General features: G+C 46.4%; 1 protein-coding gene and 2 long non-coding RNA genes across 3 annotated transcripts; 1 reads left to right on the top strand and 2 right to left on the bottom strand.

Moving 5' to 3' along the window:
• Positions 1–8405: 8405 nt before the first annotated feature.
• Positions 8406–10517, bottom strand: LOC112938233 (uncharacterized). Its single transcript, XR_003241288.2, has 2 exons — positions 10391–10517; positions 8406–9540 (listed from the first exon to the last, which is right to left on the bottom strand). It is a non-coding gene; the product is annotated as an uncharacterized lncRNA (long non-coding RNA).
• A 7295-nt stretch (positions 10518–17812) lies between these two features.
• LOC136355903 (uncharacterized) lies at positions 17813–18746 on the bottom strand. The gene is made up of 3 exons (XR_010740464.1): positions 18464–18746; positions 18129–18387; positions 17813–18036 (listed from the first exon to the last, which is right to left on the bottom strand). It is a non-coding gene; the product is annotated as an uncharacterized lncRNA (long non-coding RNA).
• Positions 18747–24292: 5546 nt separating this feature from the next.
• On the top strand, positions 24293–24829 carry LOC4333056 (dirigent protein 2). The gene has a single exon (XM_015774725.3). It carries the CDS (start codon positions 24293–24295, stop codon positions 24827–24829), a length of 537 nt encoding a protein of 178 aa, XP_015630211.3.
• Positions 24830–26812: the final 1983 nt, after the last annotated feature.

Genomic DNA, 26812 nt, shown 5'->3' with positions numbered 1-26812 from the left:
CTGCCGCAACGACGGCTGGCTCCACTTCTCTGGCAACGATCTCTCATCTACGTTGGTGGCTACCTCTTCAGCCAGGCTCTCCTTCACCAAAGTCGTGGCGGCTATGATCAGCCTTATCCATTAGAGTAGCGGTATTGTTACAATATTTATATATGGATTTACAAATAAGTGAGATATGAAATCTAAGTAGCGGATGTTTTAGTGTATTAAAGATATATTATGCTTATTTTATGGTACATATGCAGTTTCATCTATTACTCAGCTTTTAAAACATAATAAGAAGTAGTAATTTATATGGTACTCGGTCAAAGTGTTTTATTTAAATATAAGAAATACTCTTATCATTTAAGTAGAAATGATGAAATACGATCTTTTTTAACATTTTTTTTATAAAACAATCAACAAGATTCCTGCGCATATGTACGGGCTTTGTTCCTAGTTAAAATGAAAGAAGAAAAAAAAACAGAGGACTTACTGTTCTTGGTGATTTAGACAAACTAACCTTGTGCGCAGCATATCCAATTACTCTTTGCGTCTGCTTTTCAGCAAGGTAGGTACCTATCGCATAAACTAACCTTAATGCGCCGAAAGGCACGCAGGCATATATACACACGGTCGAGTATCACGTTTAATTTACATGTAAAAGTTCTGTTATTGAAAAGCTACAATTAAAGGTAGTGAGCATATATCCCCATGTATGGCAACCATGATATAGCAGTAGCAATCCATCCGTATACAATATTAGGCTCAGACCGAATATCTGGATTTCTGGCTGTCCGACCAAACCTTTCCAAGATTCGGCCTCTTCCCAAATTCCATCAGGAGGAATAGGAATAATAATTAGGCTTTGATTAGCATGCCACTCTGATTATAAAATGAGCACCTCCAAGACACACCCTTGGCTCACAACAAACAAGTAGTACTACACAGCCAAGTGATATTTCTTGATCTCCTGGCTACTACTACCTGTGCTAAGCTGCTTGATTACACATTGCTCTTACAATGTCCAATATTAGCAGCGTCATTTCCGGCATCATCAGGTGAGAGATCTTTTTCTTTTTTACCAGCATCAATTTTAATGTTGGTTTGTATACCATGTAAATCCATCCTTCTCTCGTACCAAAAATATGGATGGTTTTAAGTGTAGTGGGATGCCGTGTTTTTGTCTGTCTCTCAGCATTAGGCCATCTGTTGTAGACGTGCGGCATGACGTATTGGTTGCTATAGTTTTGTAATTTCATTTTCTATACTATGTCACTATATGATCATCTCGCACTATTTGGTACTCCCTCCGTCTCAAGTTACAAGACATTTTGATTTTTATCAAAGTCAAACTATTTTAACTTTGATCAAGTTTATAGAAAAAATATTAATATTTTCAACCAAAGATAAATTTATTATGAAAATATATTCAATTATCTATTTGATGAAACTAATTTAGTATTAAATATTACTATATTTGTCTATAAATTTTTTAAATTTGAAACAGTTTGACTTTGAACAAAGGTAAAACATTTTATAACCTGAAACGAAGAAAGTACTGTTCATTTATAAAAAAATTGTATGCTCGATTTTCTCATCATGGTTTAATGTTTGTTTATTAATTACTAATTAGTTGCATGTGTTTTGTGTTGAATAGCCGGCGGTGCTACGGCGTGTACGCGCGGGCGGTGGTGACCACGCGCGCCTCCGACGCAGCGGCGGCCGGCCGGCGAACGGACGTCGCTTCGGCGGCGACGGCGGCGACGGCGAAGAGAGACGTGGCCTGGATGCGGGACCCGAAGACGGGGTGCTGGGCCCCGGAGAACCGGGTGGATGAGGTGGACGCCGTCGACCTCCGCAACCTGCTGCTCAACTACAAGTGACTATATATATATATAGCTAATTGAAAGTGAGAAAACCAAATTAATGATCGATCGATGGGTGGATCAGAGTGATCGTAGTTACGCATATATACTTGCATGGAGCTAGTTTTAGAATAACCAGTGCATAATTTACTCTCATCTACGTGGCAAGCCACTAGCATGCATGGTACCACAACATATTTACTGCAAGATCTAGTGCAAGTTACAGCATTGGATCTGATCTATATATACGTGTGTTCAGTAACAGTGACACCGGTGGATTACACAAATTTTGACAATTTGACCTTTTGTAAAAACTAATTTTACAAATAATTCGTGGCCAAAACTTATTTCAAAAATAACCATTTTGTTCAACGCCAAATCGTATGGCGCTGAACTTAGACACCTCAGCGCCAAATAGCACGGTGCTGAATGCACGTTGGCACGCCGACTCAATCTCCCATCTGCGGTGGCACAGCATTCGACGCCAGTTGACATGGCACTGAGCTGTCTAAGTTCAGCGCCATACGATTTGACGCTGAACAAAATGGTCATTTCTGAAATAAGTTTTAGCCACCGTTCATTTATAAAATTAGTTTTTGCAAATAGTCAAATTGTCAAAACTTGTGGGTGGCTTATTTGTTAGGATACTGCTGATAAAAAAAAGCACAGCAATAAAAACTATTTTAGGGTAAATGTTAGTCGATATTTAATACAACACAGTAAAATAGACTATGTTGGAGAAATGAAAACTAGAATCCCATTACAGGCCACACATCACATCTTCACCACTAATCCACGGACACGACCCCCGGGATGACCCGAGCTTTTCTGCTCGGAGTACATATATCCCTAGGTGTGCTCCCCTCCCCCCCCCCCCCCCCGGGCACCCCTACCCGCGGGTCGTGCCAGAGTACAACCTCTAAGTGCATCCAGTGGGCAGTGCCCGAGGTACACATCGGATTTTGATTGAGACTGCTTCTGTTCAAGGCACATATGCCTTCAGATGATCTCCCTCGCAGGCCATACCCGAGTTATCGCCCCAGGGTGCACCCAGAGGGTAGTTCCCGAGGCACACATTGGACCCCAAGCGACACTACTACTTCTCGGGGCATATTTGCCTTTAGGTGCAGCCCCCAAGGGCTACGCTCAGGGCACTTGTCTCTCGGGGGATGTACCTATAACACATCTCCCCTGTGATTGACCCCCGAGTACTCGGGGACGCAAAGAACGCAAGCCAAATATACAAGATTTATATTTTCAAGGTATCTACGTATGTAACTTGGTATGACTCTAGTAAGCTATGTCCATCATAAACTTCTTCCAACGATATATTCGAGAAGCTTATCAAACATAATGAGATCTTTTGTTGTAAAGCATGGAAGCGTACCCGGGGCTCGGGCACGGCTAGGAAACACGGGTATTCTATGTACCTGGGACCCGAGCATCTCTCGAGGCCCGGGCAGCATGTGCACCTCAAAATAAAAATAGCCTGAGGAGTTGGATCACTCCCAGGGTGAAAAACAAATCACACAAACGTTGAGGTTATTCGGTAGTGCTTAACTGCGGCTATGCAGCCGCAGCATTGCCGTTTCTCCTATATCTTTCTTGTGGTTGGACTGTAGCTGATGGCTGCAATGCATCCAACTACTAGCACTGCCGAACACACTCGTTGTCGGCGAAGAGCCTGATGGCGTCTATTGCTCCGGGTTCTCTACGTCGGTTTATACCCTGGACTCACCACCTCGGGGCAGAATTGTTGGGCGCCGCTGACGGGCTGTGTAGAACGATGGGCCAGCGACCTGTTCGAGGGCAACATCATCATGCCATTGACAATAGTATCATGCCCAGGAAATTACTTTCTGTTTTTTAATATATGATGATATCGTCGACTTTTTATAACGTTTGACCATTTGATTTATTCAAAATTTTTGTGCAAATATAAAAAAAATTAAGTCATGCTTAAAGAATATTCGAAGATAATTGAAATCACAGTAAAATACATGATAATCATATTAAATTTTTTAAATAAGCCAATGGTCAAATGTATTAAAAAAAGTCAACGGTTTCTGAAGAGTTCTTGTTTTTTCCCTAGTTATGTGGAAGATGCAAACGCGTGCGCACCATTACGCACATCAGTGACAACATTACACGTAATATATGAATGTCCTACACACTGATCAAGAGACAGAAACTAGCAGCAATGAATTCCAATAAATCCCTGATTTTTACAAAATTATTTTAAAAAAATTCCTGATCCTACTAAATTAATTATTATTGTCTCACATAAATATAATATATCCGTGGACATCGAGAATTAAAATCTGATGAGTGGGTTAGCACTCAATCATTATATTTTAGTGTTTTTCCAATGGGAGTGCTACCTTAGAGTAGTTGTTACTAGCTTTCATGATCCGGTGGAATGCTCTGCTTTGGCAGCCTTTCCACATTGTTATTTATCTTTTCTTTTCTTTAAAAAGCATTGGCCGGGGGTGTTCCTTGGCTCGAAAAAAACCAATGAGATTGTAATTACTACCTTCATTCTTAAATAAATACATTTCTAGTTCTTAAATTTTATCTGAAATAAGTAAATTTGTAAAGTATTCCTTTTCTACTCAACTACCCGTCATTTAAATTTCTATAACCATACTAATTTTGTCCTTCAATTGATAGATACACATTTATTTATAGATGGAGGTAGTATTTTCTTATTTAATATATTCTTCCTAGTAGTGCTAAAGAATATTGGAATTGCACATTACTACGAAAACCATCTTTCGTGGCGGCCATTTTGGGTTTTCGCTGGCGGCATTTAGAGCCGTCACAAAGCAAAGGCCAATGAAGATGAAGTATCTTCGCTGGCGGCGAAAAACCGCTAGAGAAGTTCAATTTTCAGCCTTATGTGGACCGCCAGCGAAAACATATTTTCACTGGCGGTGGATGGTGGGTGGCCGCCAGCAAAAAGCTAGTTTCGCTGGCGGCAAGTAAGATGACCCACCAGCTAAAATAATTTCGGAGAAAAAAAATAAAAATCACATTCCTCAATTCACATCCCAAATCCACAATTCACATCCCAAATCAAATTTCAAACTTCATGTTCTCGTTTCAAAATCTACTCCACAATTCACATTCCCCAATTCACATCCCAAATCCACAATTCACATTCCTGCAAAAAAAAAACCCCAAAATCCCCAATCCCTAATCCCAAAATCCCAAATCCATGGAGGACTCGACGTAGCGTAAACTCCGGCGTCCTCCTCCAATCGCTACAGCTGCACCACCTCCTTGGCCGCCACCCACGACACCTCGCCGTGGCCACCGCCTTGTTCAGGAACGCCATGAACTTCCACACGGCGGTGGCGACGACCATCACCATCATCACAAGCGGGCTTCCCTTGAGGCACCTTGTGGCGGTACAGCGGCGAGCCGGCGAGCAAGAAGGGTCGCAAGGAAGCCGTAGCCATCGTTGTCATCGTCACGGTAGCCGTCTTCGTCGTCGCGGGAGCCGTCGTCGTCGTCCACCGCTGGATCCACCTCCTTCACCGCCGTGAAGGACAGCCCGAGCACTGACGCTGGCGGATCCGCACCAACCCTCCTCGTCGGCCTCCCCCTTCGTCGCGGCGGCGGATCCGGCCTCCAACGTCATCGCGGCGGCGGATCCGACCTCCACCGTCGGCGTCAGCGGCGGATCCGGCCGTGAGCCGCCCGCGCGCCACTGCCGCAAGCCCCCGTCGCGCCGCCGCCACGCGCCACGAGCTTTGCCACCTCAGCTATCCTTGCCGCCGCACACCACCCATGATTAAGGGAGAGGAGAGATGGCCGGTGTATCTGGGAGAAGTGGGATGGAAGGGAGAGGAGTGGTTGGAGTGTATGCGTTGGACTTGGTCTCACCGTGTGTGAATGCGGGATTTATGCCAATCCCATGATTTTTTATGGCGGTGGCTATTACACCCTGTTACTGAAAATCTATTTTTACTAGCGGGGTCTTAGGAGCGCTGCTTGTAAAAATAGATGTGTTTTTGCAAGCGGTGCTCTTAAGTAACCGCTGGCGGTTCTAAACCCTCTATCCCTCGTTAGAATTTCGCAAGCGGATTTCTCATATAACCGCCAGTGGAAAAAATAGGATACCGCTATGAAAAATTATTTTTCTAGTAGTGGCATTAGCAAAGCCAATATTATGCATATTTCTCCATTTTCTTATCTAGCTTTCATAATTGCCGGTTAAAAGAAATGGTAAGCTTTATTAAGCAATGAGACCTAAGGATTAGCACGCTTCTCACCATATGTGGCAATATAAAACAATTGTTATATTAAGTCATGTATTAGTTTATTCTTCCACCTATGAACTCTTATACTAATTCCCCATCTACTCTTCTACTATTTTATTCCCTCATTCGCCTCTGTACCATGACATGCACTTTTTCTGTATCCTTATTTTTAAAAAAAATGGTATAACTCCATATATTATAGAACATTATAGAATGGATGAAGTATTTTTTTTTAAGATTGTCAATGAAAACCTATAAATATTTGTCTGTCCATCAGGATGTCGATGACAAATTGGTATCCAATTAGTACGCGTGCCAAAGTTGGAAAATGTTTTTGGTTGCGATCCTGTGATTGTATCTCTTAAGATGTTGTAATATGTCACTAGTAGGTTTTTCTAGGCGGCCCAAAACCTATTTTGCGTGCGGAAGGCTAGCCTATCTGCCCAAAATGATCTGTGAAAATCTAATTGTTTTTTTATGTACGGGAAGCACACCTGCTCGTGAAAATATGTGCGGGTGCTTATGTCGTCTGCACGTAAATAAAAATCTGAAAAAAAATCAAAGAATTGAAACCCTAGAATCCCAACGGCGGCAGCATGGATCCGGCGGTCGCAGCACTAGTGTTGACAGGGCCGGCGGAGGCGGATCCGCCCAGCGCCGTCTGCCGAGCCAGCACACCGCCGGTCGTCACGAGCCGAGCCTGTCACCGAGGAAGCCTGAGCCGGCTGCCATCACTGTCGTGCGCCGCACCCGAGGTGCTGCCCACCGCTGTTGTCGCAGGGCTCACCGCCCGCCGCCGCTACCGTGTGCCGCGCTGAAGGTGCCGCTCGCCGCCCGCTGCCGTGTGCCGCGCCAGCTGCCGCCCGCCACCCGCTGCCGTCGTGCGTTGTGCCCACTGCTGTGCGCCGCGCCAGTTGCCACCCACCGTCGTGGCGCAGACGCCCACCGCCGTGCGCCGCGCCAGCTGCCGCCTGCCGCCGTGACCGCGGCGTGCCGCGCCGACTGCCACCGTTGCCTGCCAGTGAGTGAGATAGGAGAGGAGAGGAAGTGAGAGAATATAAGGATGAAAAATTTTGAAATGTTGTGGAGGGGAAAAGAGGAGGTAACTTAGATTTTAGGTTTAGATTTTAGGTAGATCCTTAATAGGTCTGCCAGAAAAAATAGATTTTCGCGTAGCCTTATTTTTACGTGCAGTCCTCTTAAAGAGCTATATATGAAAATAAAGGTCGATTTTAGTAGATGAGATCAGTTCTGATCCGTCTGCAATATAAGGAGGGTGTCGTCCAACAAAAATTATTTTTTAAGTAGCGTGTGGATCTCCTTTTAATATTTTGACATATCTTGTGTTATAACATCGTCATGCTGTAATTTCCTCCGGTTATTTAAACAATCTACACAGTTTCGAAAAAAAAAGATAAAACAATTATATTTGATAAGGGTTGCTCGGAATGCCTGATTGGAGAAGACCTTATTATTGCCGTTGTAGTTGACTGCATGGTTGGTGCACTTGATACTGACCAGTGAGGAGGTTTGATTGCGCTGGCCAATATATATTCCAACAGCTAGAGCGAATCTGTTCACAGAGCTGCTCACGGCTACAACTTCTCTCAAATTTAAAAGCTTATCAAACAAATTAGTTCTTTCTTAAATTTTAAGTAGTAGTTATAGAATTACTCTCTTCGTATTTTAATATATGACGCCGTTAATTTTTATATCAACGTTTGATAATTCGTCATGTTTAAAAAATTATGTAATTATCATTTATTTTATTATGATTTGATTTATCATCAAATATTCTTTAAGTATTACATAAATATTTTTATATTTAATAAAAAATAAATAAGATGAATAGTCAAATATTTATCGTAACAACTAACACGGATGGAGTAGATGATAAGTCGGAATCTGATTTCTTTTCAGCTTATCTGTTTTCTCACGAGCTGAAATTTTACCGGTAATTTCTCATACTAATATTCTAAGAGCAGGTTTAATAGAAGCGCTAGCTGTCAACTATAGTAGCATACGTGTCATCTCTAGGTCATTTACAACCCGCTATACCGCCAACTTACACAATAGTGATATATAGTATACTTTTAGCCAAAGTATTATTTTATATGTTAATGGGACCCACATCTTTTCCTCTTTCTTCCTTGCCCGTTCTCTACTCTATCCAGTAGCTACTATGCGAGCATCTCCACCATAGGAGCTGGGACTTGGGTCATGCTTTATCAGACCGGCCCAAGGCACGACGGCCCGGCACGGTAGAAATCACGGGGAATAAGTTCACCGGAGGTCCCTAAACTTAAAAGCGAGATTTTTTTAGTCCCTTAACCACAAAACCAGAAATGTACACCCCTAAACTTACTCAAACCGTTCAAAGGAGGTCCCATGGCAGCTTATATGGGTGGTTTCGCTGACGTGGCATCCTAGTCAGCAAAATAAAAAATAAAAAAGTTATGGGGCCCACATGTAAGTGAGAATGGAAAAAAATGTGGGGCCCACATTTTCTTGTTTTTCTCTTTCTCTCCTCTCTCTCCTCTTTTCTTTCTTCTCTTTGCCACAGAGGTGAGCGGTGACGGGTGGCGACGAGCGGCCGGAGTAGGCGGTGAGCGGGCGGCGACCGGCGGAGTAGAGTGGGGTGGCGGCGGCGGCGGCGGCGGCGGGCGCGCGGCCGGCAAAGTGGAATGGAGGCGGTGCGGAGCGGGTAGCAGAGAGCGGCAGATGGGGGCGAGGTGGCCGGCGAGCGAGCCCGGCCGAGCTCCGCCGCCGGCGCAGATGGGGAGAGGCGGCCGGCCGCGCTGGCGGGAGAGAAGGGAGAGGAGGTCCGAGAGAGGGAGCAGAGCGGCCGGCGGTGGAGGCGGACAAGAGGCGACAGAGCATTTGCGGGCGCGCGGCGGGCGAGCATGCGGCCGGCGGAGCGAAGCGGCGGCGTGCGTCCGAAGCAGGCCCGCGAGCGCGCAGCCAGCAGAGCGGACCCTCGAGACCTCACCTCGCCGCGATGGCGTCCCACGACGAAGGCGGCGGCGGCGACACATGGGTCGGCAGCGATGGTCCTCTTCACCCCATCCCTCTCCGTCGATCCCAATCCCGAGCCGCCCGTCGTCGAGGCCCCCGATCCCAAGCCGCCTACCCCTCACCACGATGCCGATGCCGTCGCCGTTGCCGGAGCTGACGTGGCGGGCTCCTTACCCTTCGCCAGCCGCCACCCCCGCTCCGCTCCGCCGCCCGCCGGAGGAGGAGCATAGTCGGCAGGTGGAGGTGGGTGGAGGAGGGGGCAGCAACGGCGGAGGTGGCCGGGCGAGGAGGTTGCCCGCCGCGTCGTCGTCGTCCTCGCCGTCCTGCCTGGGTCTCCTCTGCACCCCACCGCCGCCACCCCTCTCCGCTCTGCTTCATGTGCCATCGGAGCACCCGACGCCGCTCCACCTGCCCTGTTGAAGAGAGAGGATAGAGAAAAGAGGAGAGGAGTGAGGATGACATATGGGCCCCATAAATTTTTTATTCTCTCTTTGCTGACTAGGATGCCACGTCAGCGAAACCACCCCTATATACTGCTATGGGACCTCCTTTGAACGGTTTGAGTAAGTTTAGGGTGTACATTTCTGTTTTTGTGGTTAAGGGACACAAAAAAATCTCGCTGTTAACTTGAGGGACCTCCGGTAAACTTATTCCAAAGCACGGTCCGACACAGCCCGTAAATGGGCCGGGCCGGCATGGCCCGTATATGGGCCGTGCCTGGGCCTACACAACAAGCACGACGGGCGGCACGGCACGGCACGGCACGGCACGACCAGTGGGCCGTGCTTGGGCCGGCACGGCACGATAATGGCCCGATGGCCCGTAAGCATGATGACGGCCCGATGGCCCGTAAGAGCGCACTCGCATCGGAGAAAGGCTGAGCGGCGCCGCTTCGTCCTTCGTCTTTCGACTCTTCGTCGCGCCCGTGACCCGCGCCTCTGTCGTCGCGCACGCTCGGCGCCTCCTCCCGCTTCGCATCTCGTTCCAGGCCACAGCAACAAGACGCTCAGAGCATCTCCTGCAAGGATGCGACGGTGTCCGGCGATTCCCTTCCGCATTGGCGCAACCGAACGGACGCAGCCGTGGCGCCGCGCGGACGCAGCCGAGTGGCGCCGGCCGGCTGAACGGACGCAGTTGAGTACCAGGGATGGGGACGGCAGACGGCCGAACGGACGCAACTGTGGTGCCGCACGGCGCCGGGCACGAGTGCACGACCTGCCATCTACCGTCGGACAAACGCTCGGACTAGGTAGTAGGTAGTACCTGTGATTCCTTGCTCGGCTGATGACGGCTCTTCCTGCCTCCTGCCCTGCCTCGGTGCCTCGATGCTGTCCGTCGGTTTTATCCTGCCATCGCCATGCGCGCGTGGTGAAGAAGAGAAGCGAGAGAAAGAAGCGAAGAAAGAGAAGAGCTGCGTCAAAAAAAAAAAAAGAAAGAGAAGAGGAGATGCCGAGAGGAATAGAAAAGCAGAGGAAAAAAATAAAGTAAAAAAGCAAAAAAGGACAGTGGGACCCAACTACTTGACACTCTCCCTGAAGTCCTTTGACCACGTGTTGCGTGGTACTGTACCACTGTGGCGTGACGTGTGCTAGTGCAACAAGAAACAACTGCTCGGCATGGCAAGTTGTTCTATAAATTCCTCCTCTTCTTCCCGGCAAAAAAAAAAAAATGCAGCACAAATAAACAGAGCAACATAATTATTTCCCTCCCACAGCAAACATGTGGGGTGATACTCGTCGGAGGTCGACCTCGTCGAGACCCCCGGAAAGGCACTGCCGACGCTCGCCTGATCCTTTCCGTAGGTCGGTCGATGCCCGCCAACTATCCCCGGGTATGGACGACTACGGGGTAGATGACCGCCATATGGATGGTTTGGAGGGAGATGGGGATGATCCTATGGAACAGCTCATCCCCAAGGCCAACGACGACACAGACTTGTCTACACCGGGAGGCGAGGCTGAGCCATTTGCACCATCTGCAGGGAGAGTGGAGCGTTGGCGGCACTTCAAAAAAATCAGGGTAATAGTAGATGGTCAACTGGTAACACGTGCTACCTGTAAACATTTTACGGAAAATCTTTGTCTGCATCTTCTAGTTCAGGAATAGGACATCTCAACCGGTATTATTTGACACACCTCAAGGATAAAGCACCGGCAGGAGCAAGGCAGACACAACTGAGCTTCGGACCCGACGGTTCTGTAAGTACATGGACTTATGAGCCACGAGTAGCTCGAGATGAAATTGCTCGTTACATAGTTTCGAAGAACCTACCAATTAGGATGGGTGAAAACAAAAATTTTGAGAGGATGATCCGAAATGCTTTTTGTCCATAGTACACCTAGGTATCAAGGAAAACCACCAAGAACGATATTGTTGCATTATATCGTTCTAGGTTGGATGAGTTGAAACGCTCGTTCAGTACTGTTAGCTTTTTTTTTTCTGTGACATCTGACATTTGGACATCCAAGCACCAAAGAACCTCTTATCTTAGTGTTGTTGTGCATTATATTGACAATAATCGTAAACTAAATAAGAGGGTTATAGGCTTTAAAATGATGTCATCACAAACTGGACAAGCCATTGCTACCACACTACTAGATGTACTGCAAGAATTCAATTTACAATCTACTGCAAGAATTCAATTTACAATCTAGGGTGGTTTCTATTACTCTTGACAATGCATCAGCAAATACAACGGCCATGATGATTTTGGAGTCAAATCTGCAAAGCTACATTGGAGGTTATGTTATCCATCAGAGATGCATCTGCCACATCATCAACTTGATTGTGCAAGCAGGTATTAGTAGTCTTTGAGAATTTATTGAAACTCATTTTTAGTGCAAATAATTTATCAACTTTAATGCATCTATGACAAGGAATTTATTATCTATGTAGGATTTACTGTTATTTCCAATTTACTCAACAAGATCCGTCAAGCTGTTTCTATCATCGGGAGTCAGTCAGTGATGAAGGCGAGATTCCGGGACTATTGCCAAGCAAAGGATAAACCAGTGAGGATGTTTGGCATTGATGTGAAACATAGGTGGAACACAACATACCTCATGCTGCGTCAACTGAAAGGGTATGAGGAAATAATTTCTGTTTTCATCAATTCATTGCATGTTAGATGTAATGATACTGATGAGAATGGTGAATGTGAGATATGATTTTGCTTCTTACTGAGGAAGAATGGGACATAGAAAGACGTCTGCGTATATTCCTAAAGCCTTTTTATAAAGCTACAGCCCTATGTCAGAGTTATGGATACCACATACCTAATAGTAGACTAAATCTCGGTAGGATCCACCACATACCATGTCTTATACGGAAACTGACCTCGAGGGAGTTCCGGATAAGGAAAGACAACCAGAGTTCTACATGGAAACGACAATGACTATTCGGATTGTATCCATATTGGTTTCCCTAGTTCTACTTGGACAAGGGGACACCTATGGGTATAAAAACAAGACCCCCTAGGAGGAGAGGGGACACGACCACCTCAATCAACATGCACGGAACAACAGAAGCCACAACATACAAGCCAACATACGCCAAGACAAGCCGCCGGATATCGACTTCAGGGATAGGCACGCATAGTCCCCTACGGTGTCTCCAGATACTGTCAGGAGAGACGAAAGCGCTATCTCTGATCTCGCCGGGCACAGATTCGAGGAGGAAGACTACCCTGTTGTCGACTACGAGTCAGACCTTCAGACCGCCATGTCGACAACAGTTAGATAGGCTACCCCAAATATTATACTGGTGTGATTATGGTGAATAATATCAACGACCGGCTTCGGCCAATAGGATGTAGGGTTATTACCTGACAATTCAGGGGCCCGAACCTGTATAAAAATCCTCGTCTCTGTCTCTTTTACCTCAGTCTCGCGTATATCCTAGCACCAACGATCCCCATACCATGCAAATACCAGAATTGCGACATCAAACGTCGACACTCTACTATCTGGGATTTACTATCCTACTTCTTGTTTGGTGCTTGAATGTATTTGGAAATTGTCCCTTGTGTTGCGAGAAAACCAACATGATAGAGTTTTAGCTTATGTTGTTTAACCAATGGAAGGAAAATTTCTCAAGTACTTCACTGCTATTCCACACCTTTATTGTTTTGCTTTGGTACTTGATCCTCATAAAAAGTTGGAGATCGTGGAGGCTGCTTTCATATCAATAGGTGATGCAATGGGTCTTGATTATTCTGAAGCTTATCAACATGCTAGAGATGAGTTGTTCAGGGTTTTCCGTCTGTACCAAACTAAGCTAAGTGTTGCTCATCGGGTGCCTGAGGAAACCCCACAAAAAAAGCAAAGCAAATCAAGTGCAATGAATTTGTGGAAAAAGATCAGGGGCAAGGAAGAAGCCTCCTCATCAGGTAGCAGGTCAAATTGGAACCCAGATGCAAAGCTTAACCATTTCCTCAACACCAATCACACCGAACATGATCGAACACTGGATGGTGAAGATGTTGATCTACTTGAGTGGTGGAAAGAGAAAGAGCGGACTCTTCCTGTGCTAGCTCACTTTGCACGGGACGTTCTATTGGTTCCGGCTTCTTCTGTCTCTTCGTAGCATGCATTTAGCGTGGTTGGAAGAATTATTGAAGAAAGGAGGTCATCTCTTGCACCTGACGTAGTTGAGGCAATCTTTTGCCTTAAAGACTGGATTGAAGCAGATGCAAGGACGCAACACCGGCTAGAGGATCCAGAGATTATTCAAGTAGCAGCAGAAGCGTTGGTGGAATTTGGCATCACCACTAATGGCGGCGGTGCCAATCAAAATTAGTAATGTAATTTATAATAATGTAAGCAAGTTGTTATACTTTTTTCCTTACTGGGGGAACCCTACTCTAGAGCGTAAGGTTTTTAATGAGGCAACAACTTTGTATCTCTATTATGAAATAAATTTGTTTTCCTCCAATTTTTACGTCTCAAGTTATTTGCAGTTGATGTGAGAAAAAATATATTGCATATTTTTAGACGAGATAAATCAAGTATTGCAGAGTCAGCAGGGAAAAATAGTGTGGCCATATCGTTTCCCTACTCTATCCCAAAAAATTTCCCTCATCTTTTCAGATTCCCTCCAAAATTTCCCTCCTCTTTTTCGTATTACAGGCTGCAGTGCTGCACGCCTGCACGCTGCAGCACAGTACACGCATACTCCTCCTTTTCGTATTACCTGCCAGCACGGCCTCTTTTTTCAAATTTCCGTCCATGCTACCTGCTAGCCACCGATGGATGACTGCAATTAGTAGTACACAGTACACATACAGTACACACATATATTCTCCTGTCTTTTGGGCCGTGCTTGTGCCGGCCCGGCACGAATAGGCCCATCAGGCTATTGGGCCGCGTCCCTGAAGAGACCGTGCTGGCACGGCACGGCACGATGAGTGGTGCCGGGCCGGGCCGGCATGGCCCGATTTGGCACGAAGCACGCTGGGCCGGGCTGCCCAAGTCACCGGAATGCCGGCAACTGCGCTCTCCGGAATTTTTTTTATTTTTAATTTTTTTATTAAAAGTTTTATAAAAATAATTTTTCATTTTGAAAATTGACAGAAGTGGTCGCCTACCGCCCTCTGGGAGGGCGATTTTTAAAAATCGCCATCCTAGAGGGCGGCGAAAGTGACGTGGCAGACGGCCGTTCGCTCTCGGGCGACGGCCGTCAACGAAATTTGCAGGCGGCCCCCTTGCCGCCCTCCGCTAGGGCGATTTTGTACTGTGCGGGGGGCCGCCTGCAAATGGGCGGCGGGGGGCCTGGAATTTTGCAGGCGGCCCCCTTGCCGCCCTGGGGGAGGGCGAATTTATACTGTGCTTTATATTTTTGTATAAATATCAATAGTTATCAAATCTTTTTATATTGAAAACTATACAAGATTAAAATCTCCAAGACTGGTAAAATACAATTTTATTATTTTTTAGGGCCTATTTGGAATGTTACCGTACAAATATTTTGTTAGTGCCAAAATATAAGCAAGTTTTGGCACTACCAAACATTTGGTAAGGTAAAATTGCATTTGATCATATTTGGTTTGCTGCCAAAATGTAAAATTGTAGTGAAGAATGTTCTACATAATCTCAAATCTAGATTACGTATTACCAATGAATAGGCTTCAATCGAAATCAAACACAAGTACTATTCAAATTACCAAAATATTGGTAGGGCATGTTTTTGGTAGCAATCCAAATAGGCCCTTAGTCTTACGCATACAAAAAATCACCACCATAATTAAACATTGTAATGATAAGATAGATAAGAAGTGCCATCGATACACGGTACAAATTTGTCGATCTCGACGAATCAAGCATGCGGTAACCTATCGGCACCTTCTAGGTCGGTCAGAATGCATTGCATTCTCGTGGTCCTTCAATCGTTGATACTCTACTTGTGTTTCTGACTCTGTTATCTTCTGGCCATGATATGATGGAGTGACATTGTCGATCCATCAAGTAAATCCACCCATCCTTGGATTGCCCTGTAAAAATAGTAATGTTATTTAGTTTGGGTAGTAATTTTGTGCAAATCATAGCGGATTTTGTAAATGGTTAGACATACAACGAAATCGTTGTCTACATTGGGGCAGACAAAATATCTCCTTCGAAATGTTTGTTCAGCAAAGGATATAGCCACCTGCCAGCGATCTCTGCACCCACACTTTGGACGCTCGGACCATTTAGGTAACCCTAATGGATTGTTCCTCCAGTCTAAGCTTGCAATTTCCACCCGACGTTCGTACTCCATCCAAGCATGAATGAACTGTATGGTCGGTTCAGGTTGCGTTATCGGCCCGCCACTTGAAGTAACTCTGACTGTGTCAATCCATTGTACGAATTGACATTTCCTTACATCCTTCTATGTACATCCATTTTGGGATAGTTAAGTTAATGATAGTACTGAGGAGTGATGAAAAGAATAGTTGTAATTACCACGAAATCATCGTCGACAATGTTTGGACACACGAAACACCTTTGTCCTCGAGTTCGGTGCCTTACGGACCTTATGACCTGACAACGGTCACCACAACGACACTCCGGACGCTCACGCCACGTGGGGAGTCCTAGGGGATTTACGTGCCATTCTAAAGCCTCAGCAGCAATTCGACGTTCATGCTCATCCTTCCACCTTAGGTAGTCCGATCTTGTTTCACTACGTGGGTAAGCACGGGTTCCGTCGTTTTGTGGGTTCTCCATGTCTACCCACTCGATGAAGTTGCACATTGGACGATATGTCTGCGTAAGATTTTACAATTGTGTACGAAGAAGTTAGTTTTTTTATCCATTTGAACTTCGAATAGATGAAGCATACCTGATCAAAGTTCGCGCATTGGAAGAATCTCCTGCCCCGAGTTTGTATCATGAGGGAAGACTTGAGTATGCATCCATCCCCACAATCGCACAAAGGACGGTTACACCATGGTGGAAACCAACCAGCAAAAGGATCGCTTCGCCAGTTGAGACGCTCAAGGAATGGCGCTTCCATTTTCGTGTATTGTGTGCTAGTGGGAAAGAAGATATGAAGAGGTTGCCTTCAGATTGTCAATTATATAGCGTCGTTTTCACTGCAATATATGTGAACTCAATGAGATACATTATTCATTAGATGTGACAAGACGATCACGCGTGGGCGTGATTCACTTTATGTCAACAGGCAGCGCCGAAAGTTGATAGTGACAACTCGAGCTGCCGCTTTTCATGTGTGCTGTTGTGGACTGTGCGCGCTACTGGATCTGACACTACCGTGAAGCGCCGAAAGTGTGTTGTCGTGAGCATAAGTTGTTCTAGCACCATATGAATGAAAAGAACTATGCAGACGAGACAAACACAAGTAGTACTGCAGTAGTAATAGCAAAAGTAGTACTGCTTTACAAGTTTGTAAGCCAAAAGAAACGGTCACATAAGGACTGAAGAGGTAGAACACTACTGACGAGGCCTCTTACCCCTGTCCCTCCTACCCTGCGCCCTAATGTGCCCCTGGGAGTACGTGAGTCGGTCCGGGGGTACGGCACGGCCAACCCGTCCTGCCTGTACAGGTGTGACCTCTGGCTGCTCCTGAGTGTGCGCCTCTGGAGCTCCTCCAAGCTAAGAGGAGCCTAGTACGTCGTGGTGGTGTGCACCGTGCAAGTCGTCGTCGTAGAACTGGCTAGTAGGACTAGTCCTACCGGCGTGAGACGAAGAGGCCCCAGTACCGAAGATCCCGGCTGCAAATCCTGCTGGACAAGGACCATCAGTTTCATACAGGTATTTAATAGTATTAATAAAAAGTAAAGTACCGTGTGGGCGAGGGATCGACGCTCCGTGAGAGGAAGAGCTGGCGAACGCGCCCGAAGAGGTGGCGAACGCCCCTGCGGAGCTCGCGGAAGCGCCGGTCGTGCCTGTGAACGCGCTCGAAGGCAGACGAGGTCCTGCGATGAGGAAACGTGCCGTTAAAACATGGTGACATATTCGTGCAAAAGCTGAAACAAAAATGAACTAATCTCTGGGCTGAACTGTACCGTGCGAAACCGGTGCTGTAGGTCGCACTGCTCCGAAGCTAGGGGCGCTCGAAGGCAAACGAGGTCCTGCGAGGATGGAACATCAAGTTACGACGGGGTGATGTTTTCGAACAAAAACAGAAACAAAACTTAAGAAACCTCTGGGCTGAGCAGTACCGTGCGAAACAGGTACCGTAGGTCGAGGTCCTGCTCCGACGGTAGGCGCGCGAGGCCGTGGTTGTACCGGACCAGCTGGAGGTACGACGTCCACGGCGCTACGACAGGAGAAGACGCGCATGACCGCACGCATCTTCTCCTGCATCCGGTCGAAGGTCACCCTCTGCTCAACGTCAGTCAAGTGCAAACCTCTGTTCAACCTCACTTGGACTGCGGTGATATCGGCACTGATATCCCGTGCGGCATCAGCCTATGCAAGATGGAAATAAAAAATTCAGTAGTTGTCCTATATTATGCAAGATAAATGAAATAATTGTAAGAACTAATACAAATTCGACGTACCCCCACGAAGTAGTCTCGGTCACGGTGCGTGGGATACGCGTCCGTCACAGCGGCAACGTGCGGCTCTGGGGCGTCTGGAGTGAAGGTCACACGCGCACGAGTGCGAGGAAGGTACCAGCGAAGGTAGTCACGGTAGTTCTCCTCCGTGTGTGGGAAGAGCTCGTTGATCACCTCCTCTGTAGCTAACACCCAGTCGTCAATGTACTGCTGTACACGTGGAGCCCAAAGTGCGCCTGCTAGCTGTCCCCGTCGAGTCAACCTGTGAAGAGAGGTAAATTATATGGCTCGATGAAGTAATTATCATAAAAATTTAGAAATGAACAATCCGAACTCACGAGTGGTCGGCAGGGAGGACGGTCGGCTGCACGTTGCCCGGAAACACCTGCCTAAGTCCGAACTGTCTCATCACACGCTGCGGGCAGTGAGGCTCAACGAAAATGTCGAACACCATCGGCAGGATGGTGAGCCAGTAAGCCTGGTCGCGTGTGCACAACGACGAAAGTCCTAGCGGTGCTCTCGCAGCGACGGCCTCTTCTGTGTACGGCTCCCAGATGACGTCGCTCGGCTGGAGACGGTCAAACTCGAACACAAAGTCCGGGTAACCTCGTCTCACCTGGACGTGAGCGTAACGACGCTGCAATAAACATGATCGGAATTAGACATGTTATGTGAAGAAAAAAAAGAAGACGACTGATAAACTTATAACGCAGCGAAGTTGCACTAACCCCACGTCGACACCAGTAAGTCCCCATCGTGGGACCGTCCTCTGGCCACTGCGCGCTGCGACCAACCCCGTAGGGTGCGCTGTCCACCACTGGTCGACCTATGGCAAACCTCTCGGCTGCCCAAAGCTGAAGCAACATAGGGCAGCCAGCGATGATCGCTCCCGCGTCAGTCTTCGTGCACGCCTCACAGAGGGCACGGTACGTGGCTGCTAGCACGGCAGAACCCTAGCTCCACTGCGGCACGTCCTGTGGCTGAGCATCCGCGATGGACCGTGCGTAGTGGACCAGCCGGAAGTCCACAGCGTGCCCGTGGGTGCTAGTGAACATCACCCACCCGAACAACCACAACAGGTACGCCTCAAGGGAGCGTCGGACCGAGTTATCATCAGCGTCAGGGTGCAGAAGGTCCGCCTACAATTAAGAATGAAATGTTAGTACAAAACACTCTGTTGATCGCAAATAAGCATGTATGATAATAACAACTTATTTACTTACAGTGAACTGGAGCAACCAAGCCTTGCTAGGCCCGACTGTAGAGTACGGAGGAAGGGTGTTGGCCGGTCCTAGGTGTGGAAGGCGCATCACCTGCTCGAAGCGCGCAGTGATATCCTCCTTCCACCCAAAAACACCGTCCACGGGACCAACTGGTGCTCCCGCCAGCGGTAGCCCGAGCAGGTACGACACATCCTGCAGTGTCGGAGCCATCTCCCCACAGGGAAGGTGGAACGTGTGCGTCTCAGGTCTCCAGCGGTCTACCAGAGCGGCAAGGAGTGACCGGTCTGCATCCCACCGCTTCGCTGGGTCACGGTCGTCCGCCGCCGCCTCAACAAGCCTACAAAGTGGTAGAAGGTCTGCCGCACGCAACCTGTATAGAGCAAACTTCAAACATAAGTACAACACAAAGCAAAGTTGAGTTGAAATGTGAACATACGCGTACCAAGGAACGTGACGGGGGTCGACACGCAACCACTCGCGCGACGTGCGTGGACGGAAGGTGCCGAGCTGTGCACCCTCGACTGCTGACAGGAACGAGCGGTGGTTCCTGTCAATCCCACGGTTCAACAGCGCCGGTGTGTCGTACGCCATACCTGCATCAAATAGATTGATCAGAAACATATAAATAATTAGTTCAACATAAGTAATAAATGTTCATAAGCGAATTACTAACACATATTAAACAAGAGTACAAACAAACAAAAGTGTCACCATACGGAATATTTCTGATTACAACAATAACTGCAGTTACACGATATGAGTACTTAGTCCGAACACTCATCACGATAACATTATGATACAACACCGAATAGTTCGCAATATGAGTACTTAGTCCGAACACTCATCACGATAACATTATGATACAACACCGAATAGTTCGCAATACTACTAGTACAACAATAGTCGGAGGTACTCATTACAACAACATTCAATTGAAATTACACGATACAAGTATTTAGTCCGAACACTCATCACATCACAACAGCATTTTATTTCCTAAATCGATAGCATTGTTACACCATGGAATCGCCTGCTGCGCGACGACGCCTTGGCCTTGCGCGCCTGCTTGTTGTTCCTTCACCAGGTGGTCGCCTACCATCACTTGCCTGTCCAGATGGACTAGCATCTGCGCCGCTTGAAACTTCTGCATTCTTCGGGCATTTATTGTAAGTATGGCCGCGCAGATCACACTTGCTGCAGCGTAAAGTCCTCCCACCTGCTTCTGACTCATCCATATCATTTCTGATGCGTCTAGTTTGGCGTCGACCCTTTTTCACCCTTAACTTAGATGGATCTGGAATGTAAAAAACTTGGGCACTCAGCGTTGTGTAAGATCCTGAGATCCCGAACCCATATATCTCCTCACTCCATGTATGAAAGATTGCTTCTTTCCTGAAATAATTTGAGACGTACACATTGGGAGATATGCCACAATCACCGGTAGCAGCAAGAACGTGTGAGCAAGGAAGGTGATGAAGCTTCGGCTTCATACAACTGCAGGTACATCCACCATCCGCCTTCAAGACACATTCCTGCACGGCTTGCTTGCGATAGATACCACGCCTGCTCCTATCAACACACATTATTTCATACCGATGCACTTGTGTGCCTTGAGCAACAACTCTATGTCTCCGTGCCTTTTTGATTTTATCTTCCATGTACTTTGTCACTACGTTGCCAAACACTATGTTGTTATCGGCCATGGACGGACCAATTTTCTTGTATCGATCCCTAAAGTACGCTTGCGTGCCGTGAAGGATGAATTCAACAATAGCAACCAATGGAAGTATCCGAACTCCTCGCATTACCCAGTTGTACACCTCTGCCAAATTGGTTGTCATTATGCCATACCGAGATCCATCGGTGTCGAACAATAGAGACCACTTCTCCTTAGGCTCATTCTCAATCCACTGAGTGAAATTTCTGATGGACGACCCTGACCTCCTTCTCATTGTTGGTGGGTCATCATGTAATGCACCAAGAGGTATGGGAGGCTCGTCACCTTCAACTTGTGGTCTGCGAGATTGCTCATCTGTTTGCTTCGTTGTCAACTCATCCAACTTGTCCCACAACTCATTAAATTTCTTCTCTTGGTTCTGTGCACAGAGCCTCTTAAAGAGCTCCATAAGATGCTTGTTCTTGAATTGCTTGTAGAAATTTGCACCCATGTGACGCATGCACCACCGACTCCGAACATCAGGCCACTTAGCTGGAAGTCCTTTCTCATCCCAACCGTTCTGCAAGTAGTCAATAGCCCGCAACATACCCGCATGACGATCATGTATAAGGCAAACGTTGGGCCTCATACGCACCACTGCAATGTGCACTCTCTCTAGGAACCAGTACCAGCTTTCAGTGTTCTCACTCTCTACAAATGCAAAAGCCATAGGTACAACCTGGTTGTTCCCATCACACCCAATTGCTGTCAATATCTGACCTCGGTATTTACCTGTCATAAAAGTTCCATCTATGCATAGAACAGGTCGACAATGCACAAAAGCATTGATGCAAGCACCCAATGAGAAAAAGGCTCTTTGCAGCACACTCTTTGTTCGATCATCAACCGATGTAAATGTATGTAGGTCATAGTAAGTATTATTATTCCTCTGGGCAATGGTGGCTAACAAACGAGGCAAATTATCATAAGAAGCTTCAAATGTGCCATACCTCATCTCAATAATCTTTTGTTTGGCTCTCCAGGCCTTTGCATAGCTTATGGTGTACTTGAATTTGTTCTCGATGTGCCTAATAATTGATTTTGGTTCAAAGCCAATGTTACCAACAACACTGTTGTACATCTCACTTGCCACAAAAGCTGAAGTGATGTTTCGGTGATACTTCTCCACCCCTTGTAAGTAGCACTTGTGCTCGGTCACAATGCTAACTTTCCAATAATCATTTCATTTACCCTTATATGCATGGACACGCCACGGACAATCTTCCTTCATGCACCTCACTTCATACACATAATTTGTTGACTTGACCACCCTAAACTCTCTCTGCAAGGAAACTGCCCAATGCTTCACCGCCTCCTTCATCTCATCCTTATGAGCATACCTTGCACCGTCAATTACCTCGTTCTCCTTATACTCCCAGGGTACATGATCACCCTCTGATATAACAAGTCCAGAGAAGTCCTCATTTGCCCAATCAGTGGCCATTACATCACCTTTCTCATCGGATGATGCGTCGTCGTCCGCTTCCTCATTATCCGAATCTTCCCTCTCCATTTCATCAACAATTATACCGACTCTCTCCCCCTCATCCGCCATGCCCATGGCCTGCTCCTCCCTTGGTTGATTTTCCTCATTTTGCATCGATGGTCCAACAACATCCCCTGCATTAATAGGACCCTCTACATCTTCGGTTTGCATTGAAACATTTATATCTTTCTCTTGTACCGACACAAATATAACGAGGGGCCATGACCGTTCAAAAGCCATTTCCACATACCGTCTCCAAGCAGCAGTGCTGTCCATCGGCATTAGTTCCCAAAAATAACCTTCTGTTGCACGACTCACTACAACTGATACTGACATTGTGTAGACTTCTTGGTCTATTCTAAATCCTCTCAACAACCAACTATAAATTGACTGAAATGTTCTCTCCGCAGGCCTATCGATGCCCTTAGATGTCATTACAAAATCTGACAGATCAACACCATCTGGACCAAATCTAATATTTCCTTCACCGTGAACTATCTGAAATGTGACCTTATTTGACATTGTGCTTGATGAAAACAATAACTGCGTTAACCTCGCATTTCTGTACTACGCCCTAAGTTACATTCTCTACAATATTGTTCTCCAAAATTCTAAAAGTAGGTTACATTCTCCAGATCAAACTAAACTACATCTTACAATTAACACTACTGTCTATGTCTCAATTCATACTATTATATTCTATGCTCTAGATCTACACATATGTGCTGTGTGCTACAGATATGCTAAAATATATGGAACTAAAACTAAAACGCAACATATATACTCAAACATAACATATTAGTACAAATGCAAAAGATGTATGGGAGCAAACCTGTGATGAAGTGAGCGAACCAGCAGGGCTTCGCCGCTCCCCTTCTGCTGCCCTCCCCTCTCTCTCTTTCGTTTTTTTTGGATTTTTAGTGAATATAATGAAATTTCAGAGAGGGGGGACTGGGCTTTATAGGGGGAGGCAAAAATCGCCCTCCCCCAGGGCGGCAAGGGGGCCGCCTGCAAATTTCGTTGACGGCCGTCGCCCGAGAGCGAACGGCCGTCTGCCACGTCATTTTCGCCGCCCTCTGGGATGGCGATTTTTAAAAATCGCCCTCCCAGAGGGCGGTAGGCGACCACTTCCGTCAATTTTCAAAATGGAAAATTATTTTTGTAAAACTTTTAATAAAAAAAATTAAAAATAAAAAAAATTCCGCTCTCCGTGCCCAAGCCACGCCGGTGACAGCCTTCACTCCTACCTCATCCTCCTCCAATCAGGCATGCCAACGCTCTCAACTTCTCCTTCATGGCAGCTAGCTAGGCTTCAAGCTGGCCACTCTAGTCACCATGGCGTCACTCACCGAGCTCCCCTCCTGGCCACTGTTCCTCGACCCCGAGCTCACGGCCTCAATGGCGTCCTGCCATGCTTTGTTCCTGCACAGTTCTTGTGGGTCCAATAGCTGCTCACTAGCTTCCCATTCGCTCGGCCTTGGAGCGCGTGTGTAGTCGGCGACAAATTAGTCGCCGGCTCACACTCTCTCTCCTCTAATCTTTCTTCCAGCTCACCAAAGAAATCCACCGTGGATGCATTATCACCAGTCAGAATAGCTTATTGTACCTGCTCTAAAGATTCCCACGACCAGTCCCCACGATAGTTGAGGCCCAACTGCTCCTTCTACTGACTCTCACGCACTAATTACTACTCCACTTACATGGTTTTCTCCTATACCGACCGCAACGTACACAAACCTCCATGATGCCGACGCCGACGACGATCATCTGCCTCCTCGCCTTCCTCGCCGTCCTCGCCGCCGCCACGGGCGACGGCACGACGACGACGACGCACCTCCACTTCTACATCCACGAGACGTTCGCGGGCGACAACGCCACCACGGCCTCCCTGGCGCCGTCCCCGCTCGCCGTCGCCGGCAGCAACTCGTCGTTCGGGAGCGTGGGCGCCCTGGACGACGAGCTCCGGGAGGGCTCGGACGCGGCGTCGCGGTACCTGGGCCGGGTGGAGGGCCTCGTCGTGCAGGCCGACCTGGGGAACCCGGCGGCGGCGTGGACGCTGCTGACCCTCGCCTTCGCCGGCGGGGACTACAACGGGAGCACGCTGGTGCTGGACGGCCGCGTCGACTTCGGCGCCGCCGGCGACATGGAGCGCGCCGTGGTGGGCGGCACGGGGAGGTTCCGGCGGGCGAGGGGGTACAGCCTCATGACCAAGTTCGGCAACCCCACGCCCAACACCGGCGTCTTCGAGATGGACGTCTACGTCACCACCATGGCCTAGCTAGCTAGCTTAGCTGCATTGCAGCTTAATTACTTTATTACTCATCTTGATTGTAATTAAGTCGTCGTTAAGCTCGGCCATTCTGGCCCGTCGATGCTTTCAACTAGTTCGCAATTGCATTGCATGCGGGCTGTGAATTTGTGATGTGTTCTGAGGAAAAAATAAAAATTCGGGATTTTGTTTTTTGCGTCCAGTACTCGTCTTCGTCGAAAGAATAACGAGAATGTTGAAGCAAAAGTGTGTGACCATGCATGGAAATTTCTTTACATGATTTCACCTGGTTAGTGTTTGCCGTTGGTGGTCGGAAGCATTTTAAGGGCAACAGGATATCGCTAGTTAGTGTTTACATGGAAATTTCTTTACATGATTTCACCTGGTTAATTAGTGTGGACGCCTCTCCTCTTATGTGAACTGCCACTAAAATGTGGGTTCAAGAGCTGTGGAGTCCACATGTCAGTCACCACGTCCCTCTGACTTTACGTCAAGGGATCCCAATCCCTCTAACGTATACTTCCTCTTCCTCTGGTTCGATAATTCTTTTAAGTTTTAAATACGGTTGAAGTTAAAGACACTATAACACGGCAAAAAATTATATTATAAGACTGGCTCTGAAATCGATATCGGTAGCTGAACACAAAATAACACCATAGAAGATTTAAACTTGATGACGACACCAGAGTATAATACTACCATAGTATTTGTTAATGAGGTTAAGCCAAATCTTACGTCCTTGGGAACTGTTTATGGGTGTTCCTTCTCACCTATCTAGCACAGTGTATTCAAATATCAGACACACGACAAAACCATTGGCCAGCTGTACCCACACCTATGCTACTATCACCATGCTACTACAGTAGGTGTGTCTCTCTAAGCAATGGAAAATACAGAATAAAAATTGAGGGTATGCTAGACTGAAAGTCTAAGTCGGTAATGCTAAAATAAGACACATAACATTATCAAATCAAATGTAACACTTTCATGATTAGATAGAAAAACATATTTAATTATAAAAGACGTACGTACCTTGACTAACCAGTAGTCAAGTACTTCCTCCATCTACTTTTGATAGGCATATTTCTAAATCTGAAAAATTTATTTTTGATAGACATTTCAATCCAACAATCTAGATCTTAATGACTTTCTCGGATTTAATGTGTGACTCTCTATTCTTCCACACAAAATTGTCTACATGGGCATTGAGAAATATAAATATTAATGAATCGCTTGTTTACGAGGAATAACTAGTAGGATGTTTAAATGGATGATAAGTAGAATTGCTTATTCTTAGTCTGTGTGCCAAGATGAAATATTACTATCAAAAGTAGATGGAGGGAGTAAGATGCTAATTTTCTTAGATCTTTGGTAAAGAGCAAAGTGAACAGCCACCTGGATATATTAATGAGCACATTTAGTAACGCATGAATGGTAGAAGTAAACACACATTAACTAAAAGAAGCAACGTGTCATTGCAATTTATTCTTCAGGTCGACAAAGATACTTTGCGGGTTTTCAAGGCTTAGAATTGCTTCATGATTGCATCATAATCGATACTTTTGAATATCTCTAGCTCAGTACTCACTCATTCCTAAATTGATCATCATATAATAAAATTTTAAATTTCTCAAATTGATTATCATATAACCACATGTACATGGATTTCATTATAATACAACTAATGCAGCACGTGAGAATATGTGCATGCTAACGTGTGATTGATATGGTGTTTTAATCGATACATATATTGTGGGAGAATGTGTACATGGTGTCTTAATTGATGTAATTTAAATTATTCTTAGTCTTGGTATATAAACATATATGATGATCAATTTGGGAAGGAGGGAGTATATTATACTTTCAAACTATTAAGCCAATTATCTGATATCTTATTTGCGCAGATCTGCAGTCTTGATAATTTTCATTGCTGAAAATATGCACTCAACAGAGATACACCAATGGGCAATGGAAGCTCAATGAAACGATGCA

This window comes from Oryza sativa, chromosome 3 (assembly GCF_034140825.1).
Source record: "Oryza sativa Japonica Group chromosome 3, ASM3414082v1".
NCBI classification, from domain to species: domain Eukaryota; kingdom Viridiplantae; phylum Streptophyta; class Magnoliopsida; order Poales; family Poaceae; genus Oryza; species Oryza sativa.
This window is presented reverse-complemented; position numbering and strand designations above follow the sequence as displayed.

Coding starts and splice junctions, on each gene's coding strand:
- LOC4333056 (XM_015774725.3), top strand. CDS start 24,293: ATGATGCCGACGCCGACGACGATCATCTGCCTCCTCGCCTTCCTCGCC.